This window comes from Olea europaea, unplaced genomic scaffold (assembly GCF_002742605.1).
Source record: "Olea europaea var. sylvestris unplaced genomic scaffold, O_europaea_v1 scaffold317, whole genome shotgun sequence".
Taxonomy (NCBI): Eukaryota; Viridiplantae; Streptophyta; class Magnoliopsida; order Lamiales; family Oleaceae; genus Olea; species Olea europaea.
Genome location: NW_019250508.1, coordinates 37561 through 50558, shown reverse-complemented (window position 1 = coordinate 50558; position 12998 = coordinate 37561). Strand labels below are relative to the sequence as shown.

The window sequence follows — 12998 nt, the reverse complement described above, 5'->3', positions numbered from 1 at the left end:
CAATATACACATGATTTTGAATCAAGAGTTACCAGTATTTTTAACTCTTGGATAATCAAAATTGTGAAAATGAGCTTATTGGTATACTAGAACAATCAAATTCAAAATTTATTAGGTGGATGAGGAAAATGTTTATCATGATTTCCCTAATAAAAATATTAATGAAAAATTCCAAATGATATACATTTGTATATAAGCATGTGTTATCATAATATTTGGAAACTATTATGATATTATCGTTAGGGATAGCATAATGTCTCGCTCTAAGTTGTCCATCCTCAAAGGGGGAGGAGAATCATCGGGTAATCGTGACAGGGACGGTTACATGATCACTGTCCTTATGGTTTTAGCTTAAATCGTATTGGGAAATTGATGCAGATTTCCATATAATCCTTGAATTTTATGAAATTTTCATTTAATTAGTCACTAATGTTCAAGAAATTTTCATTAGCCATTTTACACAGTTTAGAGAATTCAATAATAGCTTGATCCTCTACCAAGGCCAAGTATCGTGCTATTATTCTACACATAAAGAGCTTTATTAAGGAACTTGATGTAACTCTCAACTCTCTTCCTACCATATGTCTTCGTGTTTATTTATTTATTTATTTGTTATAACTTCACCTTTTCAAAGGATTCCATTGCCCCAATTTCTGGACAAATACAGAGATATAAGACATATGGTTGAGATCGGTTCAAAGTCTTCAAGATTACCACTTTGTTTACAAAACTCATCACTTTATTGGCAAAATTACTATTTACCATTTCCAATCTCACCTTACAATATCTTCAATAATACAAATTTAAGTTAATCAATTATCAATTGCACTATAAACTAGAATCATAGACTGCTGCTCAAAAGTTTTCAAGATAGGTAATTTACCTTCCTCAACCCTGAGGGCGATGTGAGACTCGTCGTTGAGCTTTAGATCTCATGTTGTGCTAACAAAGATTTTCAAGTAGGTCTCTTATGAAGCCAGTTAAGGTTTATATCTTCTTTTACCACAACAATCTCCAACTTATCGAGATAATCCTTGTAGGAATTCCATAAATAGGCCGTTTCATCATCACATATCACACGTTCTAACTGCACAAGATCCATTACTGAAGGCGGCAGCTCAGATAAAGCAGTGCAACCCATCATCCGTATTCTTCGCAGCCCACATAAGTCGCCTAGCTGATCTGGCAAGTGATCCATTTCTACACAGTCTGACAGATCAAGGAACCTCAATTCCTTGAGCCCAGAAATTGAATCTGGCAACTCTAGAAGTTGTGTACAAGATTGAAGCCTCAGCACTTCTAAATTTGTCAGATTTCCCAGTTCTGCCGGAAGAGTAACCAGCTCTTGACAGTATCTCAAGTTGATCCTCTTAAGATGGATAAGGCCACAAACCCATGCTGGTATTTCAACTAAGTCGTCACAATATTCGATATTTATCTCGTTGAGATTTGGCCATGTATTGGACATTGAAATTGTGCATTCTTCCAATGCCTTCCCCATTTCACACATGATCATGGATATTTTTTGCAAATTTTTTAGTTGCAGTATGGAAGGAGCAATAGAGGGGATGGAAATATTCTCCAACCTAAGTCTCTTTAGATTGGTTAACTGACCAGGAAGTGGAAAGTTTTCTAGGTGTGCTCGGGTAAAACCATAATTCATCACTAACAGAACAGTCAGGCAACTCATTCTCTCCATAAATTCCGGTAAGGTATAAATTTTGACTTGAAAGTTCAGTATTAAAACCTTAACATCAGGTATTTGCACTTTAGACCAGTTTAAGCAGAACGCACTATCTGCAAAAAGGAGGGTAATGACATTAGTATCTATAACTGGAAAGGGAGAATAAAAAAGATTACGAACCTGTAGTGATAGATAAAATGCGAGCATTGATGGGTTGCTGCATTTGATCAGTTAGCCACTTGGGGATGGCATTCCCGTTTATTTCCACAATCAGTCTCTCTCTCTTTTCTATGGAACCTTGTTTACTTTGGTGGATAGCCATCTCCCTCAGAAGATCGTGTTGCATTACAAAATGCTCTTTGCAGTAGTCAATGTCATCCTGATCATCTTTTCTGCTTAGGAAAATGACTGAATGAGATAAGTTGATCAAAGGAATTTTTGTTAAAGAGACCTAGATTAAAAATGGTATTCAATGACTACCTGTACAATGATTTGCATTTGGGCATAACTAAAGACAACGGTATTTACACAATGAACTGTAATTACTGTAGATTAGAAAACCTAAGAAAACTTTCTTATCAAATTCTGCTTTATAATTGATCTTTAGCATCATTCCGTAGAGCAAAAAAGGAAACGAAGGGAAAGAAAATATCTGATCCGGCTATATGAACAAAGAGGTAACATCATTATATTAATGACAAAAAATATTAAATAGAGAAGCAATATCACTGAAACAATGGAGCTCTACTAGGTAATTAATACATTTTTTATTCATCTCTACCGTGAAGCAAAGTCACTGAACACTAAATCCTCTAGTTTTGTTATAACTCTGCTTTTATATTTTCCTTTTTCTGTACTCGAAAGGGACAGCTTGAGGGCAAAAGTTGGATAAAATTAATTGTCTAAAAGTTATGTAATAGGCTTGCAGCCCCATTATATAAGTTCAGTTCACATGCTTCTTGCATTTCTTTCTATCTCTCTTTTTTTTTTTAGCATATGAACATGGACAATTCTACTCCACTTTCCAATTGTCTCAGATTGTCTTCATCTCTACAGACCAACTATTTTGCATAACTCTCTCATTTGTGACTTCCACTTTTGCATAAATATATTCACTTTTTTGCTTGTCTTCAAATGTGCAGATGAGCGTACTTCTTTAAATGTAGCATAATCCACTAAAGATGGAAAGGAAGGTACAAACCTTACAAGAGTAAGATCAACCAGATTTCTGTTTGAGAGTTCATGGAGATAGACAAGGGTGTACATGCCACTTTCGTCAAGGTTGTACAGTTCCGCCCATATATCCATAAGAGCTGCAGCAGGGATCCTTTGATCTTCAGGAAATAAACCTAGATCCAAGAAACAATTCTTGAGGACTGCCATTCCATCCAAGACATCTAAACTGGTTTTGAGACGATTAAGCAAAACCATGTTGGTGTCATAAATGGATTGCCCTTGGGACCAATTTTGAACTGTACGAATCCAATTGTCCTCAGGCTGCCTATGGAGTGACTTGCCAACAACTGTGAGGGCCAATGGAGATCCTGAGCAACCTCTGACCACCTGCCATGCAATTCCAAAAGCAACATCAGCTAAGGTTTAAATTAGGGTGAATAAATTTCTCATAAATCTGTTCATAAAATTTTAACAACCTAAACAAATGAGTTTTGACAATGAAAATTGTCGTTCTTGGTGTAGTTTGATGTTTCAGGTAGAGTAAAAATGCTATAATAACATGAGAGAAAAATGCGCCGCACATAGAAAAATGAACTAAGTTCAATACTGATGTTATTGGTAGACTGTTCTAAAGATGCATTTTAGCAGAGAATGCTTTTACCTCTTCTGCAAGATGTTTTTTCACAGTACAGACCCCATCTTTAAAGGCATAATGATGAAATAGAGTCATTGCATCTTGATGATTCAATGTATTCAGTTTATAAGTCCATTCAAATCGTGGAAACACAAATCTCGATGTAACTAAAATTTTATATCCACGTATTGGAAGAAGGAACTGCTCAATGAGTGACTCTGATCCTGACCACATATCGTCCAGGACTAATAGCATGGGAGCTGGTCCTATTTGCCGCAGAAAAAATTGTTCTAATTGGTATATTGCATCTTCATCACTTTGAAAGATAGGCACCTGCCGGTTTTTGTTACTCTGAAATACTTTTTGAACCATTAACTGGAGATTAGGTGATCTTGAGACTATCTGAAAGAAGACATTATCCCCATATTTCCCTATGCAAAACATGAGATAATCAATATACAAGATCATAAAGGAAATTATTACCAAAGTTCAAGGCATAAGATTCTCCATTACACACTAAAGCACAATCATGTGTATCTTTACAATGGTTGATTCAAAGATGAGCAAGAGTAGTTGTAATGGAATATTAGAAGATATATTATTTAATTTAGTTTTTAATGTTGAAGTTTATTTTAAGAAACATATTTAAAGTTTGATAATGAAATAAATTAGTATTCTCTTCCAGTTTCTCTCATCCTCTCTCCATCTTCTTCTTCCTTTGTCCCTCATTTCTCTTATTCTCTTCCCTTTTCCCTTTTCCCTTTTCCCTTCTCCTATAATTGTACATCCATTTGATATTAGAGCTCAAATCCTTTTCCTTGACCAACAGATCAGATTTTCACCCATAAACCATCCGTATCCATCTCTCCAACCACCAATAAACCCTTACTTTCAAAACCATAACCAAACACATTAATCCAAAATATACAATTCCTCTTCGTCATTAACCCACACTGAACACAAAGAGGGTAGCAGGAACGAAAAGTTCTTTTTTCTACTTCAATTTTTAAAGATAGTTTTTAAGTAGTCACAAAAAATAATAATAATAATAAAAATAAAAAATCAAAGAATAGAAAGTCTATTTTTCTACTTCTTTCTACTTTATTGATTGTACAAAAAAAGGTCAAGATTTCAACTGTAGATAACCTTTCGCTGCCGCTTGACCTAGGAATGTAAAAAAGTCGAACCTACTAGCGTAAAAAATGGTTTGGGCTTATTTGGTCTGAGCTGAGCCAAACCAAAATTCGGCAAAAAAATCAAGGCTCAGCTAGAGCCTTATCGAGCCAAGCCAGTACATTTTTTTCTTACAATCTTGAAATTCAATTTTTACAACAATATAATGAGGGAGTGTTTGGGAGACATTTTTATGTAAAAAGGCATTTTTGAATAGTAAATTGATGGAAAATGTGTGGTTGAAAAATAAAGGTTTTTTATTTACGTATAATGTTATTTTAATAAAGAATGTGTGGTTCAAAAGAAAATAGAGAAAAATGCATTTTGAAAAAAATGGATACTAAACGGGGTCTTATATGCAATCTTGAAATCCAATCATTTGTTCTAATATTACACGTCAATTTACTCATTTGAACTTTTTAAACTTTCTCTACATTAAGTTACTTGTTCAGTATAAATAAATTTTAAATTATTAGTAAATTTTAAAAAATCTTATCAAATGAATGGATGAAAAATTGTAAAATCTAAAAAAAATATAAAATAAAAATTATTTGTTGAATTTTACTTAAATTTTTTATTAAAATTCAAAGTTTTATTACTTTATATAATTAAAGTAAAGACAGGTACATTTCAAGGACCGCAAGGTCGTGACTTGAGGCTTAGCATGACATGGGAATGTCATGGCATGAAGTGGGAAAATGACATAGACCTATGGTTAATTAGGTCCAAGCTTCGGCGATACATGGCGATGAGGGCATCTCCAAATTTGGCAGAGGAATGACTTACTTCTCCCACAGTCATGATCGATACGTCTAGGTTGCGACTGGAGAATTCAGGTAGCACAGGCAGTGCATTATAGTTGGACGAAAGTACCTGCAGTAGGGGATGCAGGTAGGGAAACACACAGGCACTACGGCAGGAGACACATGCAAGCAAAACTCAGGTAGACACAGATATTGCAGCAAGGGACACAATAGCAACACAACCAAACTGTGGCAAGGGATGCAACAGCAGCATAGGCAAATTGTATAGGTAGACATCGATAGGAGATGCAAGGGTGGAAGTTAGGTTCTCTAGGGTAAAAAACACTATCGTAAAGGGAAGCAATATCGTAGACTACGGTCGATAGTTTTGGATGTACTTAGATGCCAACTTGAGCTAATTAGGCAACTTCAATAAGGAGTCCAAAATACAACTTGACAACTAGCTTGAGGAAGCAAAGTCCGACTTGGTCACTATGATGGGACATGTCCACTGGCACATATAAGTTGTATAGACTGCCCACTTGCATGGAAAGTGACATGCCAATTAGTATAGAGTTGGAAACGGATAAGATACATGGCAACTTGCAAGTGTGGTGACATGCCACTTGCAAATTAGCAAATTCCAACTTAGCTACCTTGTGGTCTAAGGAGGTAGAAGGCAATTTGCAACCAATGAGGACCCTTAGATCAAGATTAATCCTAGCCATTGATACCAACTTCCATACCATAAGTTTGCCTATAAATTGAGGTGGTTGGCCATTTGTAAATCCCATGAAGGAAAAGACAGAGTATTAGAGAGTTGAGAGAAAATTCTCGCGGAAGGAATGAGAGTAGAGTGATATCTTTATAGACAAATAATACTAGTGAGTTTGTAAATAGTTTTCTCTTATATTTATATAAAGAAGTTTTCCCCAAATATATCTGTGCTGTTTTTTCCTCATAATTTCCTATCTACCATCTCTACCAAAGTTAACATATAATTTAGCTTCATTGGTTAAATTATAGTGAGGGTACAAGGCTGACTTAACGCTATCTCGTGGTGACAGGATTTGTGGAGCGTTAACGTCACACGGTTTTAGCATAGTTTCGGAGTGACAAAAGTCGGCCTGTGACAGGTGGTATCAGAGCAAGGTACACATGGGATTGAACCGATTTTTCATCTCAGGCGTAAGGTGACATCTGCGTAAAGTTCACGTGGTGCGGACTATGGATGCAGTGTCAAAGTGAAGGTTGGGTTGTGGTAACCAAGTTCGGCTGTGGTAGCCGGATTCGTTAGAGGTTCTTGGATTTGAGTGTGGTGCTTAAATGGCGAAATCTCATGATGCTCTCAAAATTGAAATAGAGAGGAGAAGTGGTGTTGCTCTGGTAGAAGAAATGAGGACACGTGGTAAGAGAAAAGCATGGGAAGCTTCAATGATGGAGGAAAAACTTGACCCGATCATCGTCAATATGGGTGATAGGGTCGAATCCTTGGAGCACTCCTTTGAAGCGTTAGAAAAGCACGCCATTGGAATGTTAGAGACTTTCCAAATTAACGTCCAAGAGGTGATGGACGATCGGGAATCATTGGAGGACAACGTACAGGCGTGAAGCATGATGTTCAGGCTGTGGGAGTTGGAGAAGCAGCTACGAGTAAAAAATTTACGTGTTTCTAAACCAAAGTTGCTGATGTTGTAGGTGCAATACAAGGACAGACGAACAAATTGGCCATGACGTTTGAAAAAATGAGCCAGGAGTTCAGGCAAATAAAGCAATCAACTGCTAGTACTAGTGGAGGTGTCGCTACAAATGTTGTTGCCTTGAAAATTGATTACCCAAAGTTGAAGGAATATGATGGCCGGAGAGTTGCCATAGATGTGGAGAACTTTCTATGGAAAATAGAAGTATACTGTGATGACATAAATGTTGTCGAGAAGGCAATGAAAGTGCAGACCACATCAATGTATCTTTTAAATATTGTAGTTTTGTGGTTGCATAGTAAGCATGGGAAAATTGCCATGGAAACTTGCAAAGTTGACACTTGGGATGAGTTCAAAAGGGACCTAAAGAGGTAATTCAACCTGGAGAATGCCATCTATGAGGCCCGTAAGAAATTGAGGGAATTGAAACATACGGGAACAATTCATGACTATGACAAAGAGTTCACAAACCTTATGCTTCAAATCCCAAGCATAATGGAGGATGATTTGCTATTTTATTTCCTAGGTGGATGTGCAATACGGGTGCAATAAGAGTTGCAACATTGTGGAGTCAAAATTGTAGACAAAGAGATTGCAGTAGTTGAATCCTTGACGAAGTTTGAGGAAAGTGTGGAGACGGAAGCTAAAACTATCAAACCCGCTAAAGAAAATTTTGGTGATTACAAGGAAAACACAAGAAAGGCCATGCAGTGAGGTAAGCGTAATTCAAAGGCTGATTATAGACCCGGTGGCAACATACAAACTTCTTGGAGAAAGGAGTACAATGAGAAAAAGAGGATGATTTTACACCCCGCAATAGCTTTATTTGCAAAGGCCCACATCACATGAGTGATTGTCCTAAGTTTGGATCATTGGCATCCATTTCAGAGAGCAAACCAGAGGCCGTAGATAGCCAAGATGAGGATGAAGTTCAAATGAATTCATTCCAGCAGTGTAATGCTATGAGTACCGAAACTATTTTCGTAGGAATGAAAAATACAACAACTTTCAGGAATGTAGTTAGCTGAAGTCCTTCAAGATGATAAGGATCTGATGCCCACGGAGTTGCCAAGAGAACTTTCGCAAAAGAGGAAAATTGACGAAGCATTGTCAAAAAAGTCAGAAATTGGATGTATGAATGTTCAAAGCTTCAACATGTGTGGGGACAATATGATCGAAAGAGCTGTCCAGCCGAGGAACTAATGCAGAGGTATAGAGGGTGAAGATTGTTGTCAAAAGAAGCATGCAAGAGGTTGCAACGATATGAGGTGTAAGGGGCACTGTGGAAACCTATCCATTCGAGGGGATGGTGCCGCAAGTAGAAAAAACTTTGATGCCCATTGTTGTAGAGGACAATGCAAGGCTTAAGTTGCATGAGGATGCACGGAACACGTTTCACTACAAGGACGTTAGCGATTGAGTGGGAGTAAATGTCAAGGACCACAAGGTCGTAACTTGAGGCTTGGCATGACACAAGAATGCCATGACACTAAGTGGGAAAATGAGATAGACCAATAGCAAATTAGGTCTAAGCTTCAACGATACATGGGGATGACAGCGTAGCAAAATTTGGTGGGGATGACTTACATTCCCCAAGATTGCGGCTGATACATCCAAGTTATGACTGGGAAATTCGATAGCGGAGGTAGTATATTACAGTTGGATGGAAATACCTATGATAGGGAATGCAGGTAGGGAAAATACAGATACTGCTGCAGAAGATGCAGGGTGAAGGCACTGCTGCAGGGAATACAGACAGGCGAAACTCAAGCAAGCTGTAGATAATGCGACAAAGGACATAAGAGCAACATAGGCATGACACAATAGCAACACAAGTAGACTGTGTAGGCAGATATAGGCTAGGAAAACTGGCAGACTCGACAAGGGATGCACAGACGAAATTCCAGGTTTTCTAGGGTAAAAACCACTATCATGAGGAAAAACAATACCCTGAACTGCGGCTAATGGTTTTGGATGCAAGTGGGTGCCAACTTGAGCCAATTGGGCAACTTGCATAAGGAGGCCGAAATGCAACTTGACAACTTGCTTGAGTAAGCAAAGTCTAACTTGGCCATCATGATGAAGACATGTCTACTTGCACGTATGAGTTGTAAAGATTGTCCACTTGTATGGAAAGTGACATGCCAACTAGCATAGAGTTGGAAGAGGATAAGATACATTGCAATATGACAACTTGCAAGTATAGAGACATGCCACTTATAAGGTAGCAAATTCTAACTTGACTACTTTATCGTCCAAGGAGGTGGAAAGCAACTTGCAACCAATGAGAACACTTGGATCAAGATTAATCCTAGTCATTGATGTCAACTTGCATACCATAAGTTTGCCTATAAATAGAGGTGCTTAGTCATTTGTAAATCCCATGAAGGGAAAGAGGTAGTATTGGAGAGTTGAGAGAAATTTTCCATGCATGGAATGAGAGTAAAGTGAGAGAGAGTGATATCTTTGTAAAGAGAAAATACTAGTGAGTTTGTAAATAGTTTCTCTTATATTTGTATAAAGAAGTTTTCCCCAAATATATATGTGCTCTCTTTTCCTCATAATTTCCTATCTATAATCTCTACCAAAGTTAACATATAAGGCTGACTTAATGCTATTTCGTGGAGACGAGAGTTGTAGAGCGTTAAAGCCTCATGGTTCTAATGTAGTTTGGCAGTGACAAATAATAAGCCCGTGACATACAGTTACCTAACACAGGCATTACTACCTGCATTTCAAAACAAGGGTTTGCTCAAGTTTCAGGCTGATGTCCAAAAATGAGGCTAAGCTCTCCTGAGCCGACTTGGGCTTTTTCAAGCCGAGCTACTGTTTTCCAAGCCAGTGAGCCTAATTAACATTACTTGCTTGACCTGTCCTTTCCAATATTCCAACCCAATTAAATCTTAGCCAATATATTCTATAAGCCACTCACCATACACTTGATACCAATTCCCAGCCCTCTATAATCCTGACCATATATGCACAAGCCTAACAATCAAATTGGGCCCACTACTTATATATGCTCCAGCCTTTATGCAAATCCAATTTCCTAGCTCACACTCCAGTAACCTAACCCAAGCCCTGCAGCCCATTAACAATAAATAGCCACCAAACAAACATAACAGACGTACCTAGAAATAAGGGAGCAATACATAATAATGTTTGAAAGATCCACTTTCAAAATTAAGAAATTTATTTTAAAATTTCAAAAATCAAGTCATAATTAAATTTTATTAATTAAATAGATAACTAAAAATATTTTATTAATTAAATATATTAAGAGCAAAATATTACACAATTTATGGTCCAGTTATGTAATACTTACAATCGTTGAACATCACTGTCACAAATCAAAAATTTTATATCACATCTTATTTATTGATGTCAATAATCAAATTAATTGGTCACATATTATTTTTCAATCACAAACTACAAATTTTATAGGTTATAATTTATCCAATTAATAGGTCATGTATTATTTCTTGATCACAAATCACAATTTTTTTCAATCACAAATCATCAAATTAATTGATCACAACTTAACAAATTGTGAGTTACGATTACAAATTTAGTAGCAATATCACCTTTTAAGGTTATATATTATTTATTGGTCACAAATTATTTATTTTAATGATAACATATTATTTATTCATCATAATCACCCAAATAATTGGTTACAAATGCTGCTATTCATCTTACCCCATGCCCATGAACACCAACTGAATGCTACATCACCTCACCACCATTTCTACTAGCACCATCACCAATAGCACCACCACGACCACCACCACCACCACTTCACCATCATTGCTAGCTTAATCACCACCTATACCGTAGTCACTAGCACTACCATCATCTCACTAACAATCACGAACACCACCATTGCTTGTAATGTCACCATCTTACCATCACCATTTGCAAACTACCAACAAAAATCACACCAAAACTCCGGCTAAGCAACATATCGGATCATATCAAATGAGAAAGAACCCACCCTAACCCTAAAACTTCATCACTGCTGCGCAATGACATCATCTTCGTTGTGTGAGCCACTGTAGTGGCCTTCCATGTGTGTTTAAGAGAGAAAAGAGAAAAAGGAGCTGATAGAGAGAGGAGATAAGAAAATTATTACAGTTTGAGAGTAAATTTTGGTGCGATGGATGGGATGGAGTGAGGCGGGATGGCTATATAGATTAATTTAATTTTATAACACTATTATTAATATTAAAAATTTGAATTATAATATTATTTTTTAATAAAAAAATTTTAAAGTTGATTTTTGAATTGAAAAGTTAGAAGTTATGTGTGGGTGTAATTTTCATCCAAAATAATCCCTCAAACCCATAAACCATATATACATATTCCTACCCATACCCATACCCATACCCATACCTCTATCACGCAAAAGCTTGCAAAGTGCATTATCCAAGCCCATCACACGCAACTGCCCTGCCCAGCGCAATCAACCTCGTATCTCTCCCACTCCTACCGATGTCCGCCATCGACTACCAGTTTGACTTTGGCAACCTTATATCAAGCCACCATCGTCCTCTTCTTAAAATCTGAATCCAATGGCAGCCTATGCTTGCTAACCAAGACCCAGTCCCCAGTTAAGATCGATTACAAGAAGCTTTTGCCATACCTTCACAAACCACTATTGGCCCCAATAGTAGAAAGAACCACATAGCTGAAAGTGCTCAAATCTTTGGTGATAGACGATTTGGAGATTTTGGATTTAACAATGCTATTTATCTGATTTTAAACAAAAATCTAGGAGGCAATTACAATAATAAATTTATTTAAATGCAAAGTTACATGACTCATATAATTGAATGTATAAATTGTAGTCATATAGCCTAATGCTAGATATCATTATTCTTTCGAAACTAGAGTCTAAAATTTGAATTTTCCGCATATTGGTTTTATTGCGTCGTCTTAAAAAGTATTTGGGGAATTTTATTTATTTATTTATTTATTTTTGTGACTATTGGTTGCAAGAATATTTAGAGCTTCAAACTCTTTCATCGTGGCAGTTTGAAATTGGTAGCTTGGCTCGTTTTCATTTTTTTTATGAACATCAATTCTGCATTTTGAGTTTGATATGGCTTTATCTCCACTATGTCATACTCCCCTGGTTGCATTTTCAAAGTCAATTTTCGTTCACACTGTACGACAAATTTCGGGTATTAAAATACAGAAATTGTTACAAATTGTATTTTTGAGAAATACAAGTGATATTAACCTTCTTGTAATTATAAAATTGCAAAAATCCTCTGATTAATGATTTGAGTGTTTGAAAATGAGGGGCCATGTGGTTTAAATCCTAGTTTTTGAGAATTTGTTGAAAATTTGATTTGTCGAGACTTAACTTGTTCGGCACTTGGATTTCAGGGCTTGGACTTGAACTTTACTTTGATTTGATGTAAAGAAGATTTTGATATTCTTGAACTTGGTGTGAACCTGTTTGATTCGAAGAAGATTTTGATCTTCTTGGGGTTTATCGGATTTAGATTTAAAAGGATTTCTTATTTTCCTTCGACTACGCAAAGATGTTCCGTTGCTTTCAGATCGTTGTCGGCTGAAGCAGAAGAAGAGTAAGACGTACCATCAGCGTCGTCGACGATGCTCCATCTTAGATGTGAAGCTAGTACTAGAGAAAAGCAGTGTCATTTCTGTTGCTACAACAGGAGTGTCGCCCATGGCTAGATGCGACATTGATACCGGAGAAAAATTGGGGGTTGATTTCGGGTTTTTTTTGGATGATTTCTTCCTATTCAAATCTAATATGCTTTAGCAAGAGTTGTGTGGTTTTTTTTTTTTTTTTTTTTTTTTTTTTTTTTTTTTTGGGTGGGGTGGGGTGGATGAAATTTTTCAATTAAAAAATCAAA

General features: G+C 36.7%; 1 protein-coding gene across 1 annotated transcript in view; it reads right to left on the bottom strand.

Annotated features, from left to right (window-relative positions):
* Positions 1-735: 735 nt before the first annotated feature.
* Positions 736-12998, bottom strand: part of LOC111385450 (probable disease resistance protein At5g66900) — a 16209-nt gene continuing 3946 nt past the window's right edge. The window contains exons 3-6 of the mRNA XM_023009837.1: positions 3522-3925; positions 2886-3247; positions 1865-2076; positions 736-1797 (exon numbers count right to left, since the gene is read on the bottom strand). Of these exons, the coding sequence (XP_022865605.1) occupies positions 956-1797; positions 1865-2076; positions 2886-3247; positions 3522-3925 (1820 nt within the window). The 3' untranslated portion in view covers positions 736-955. The remainder of the gene's footprint in view (positions 1798-1864; positions 2077-2885; positions 3248-3521; positions 3926-12998) is intronic.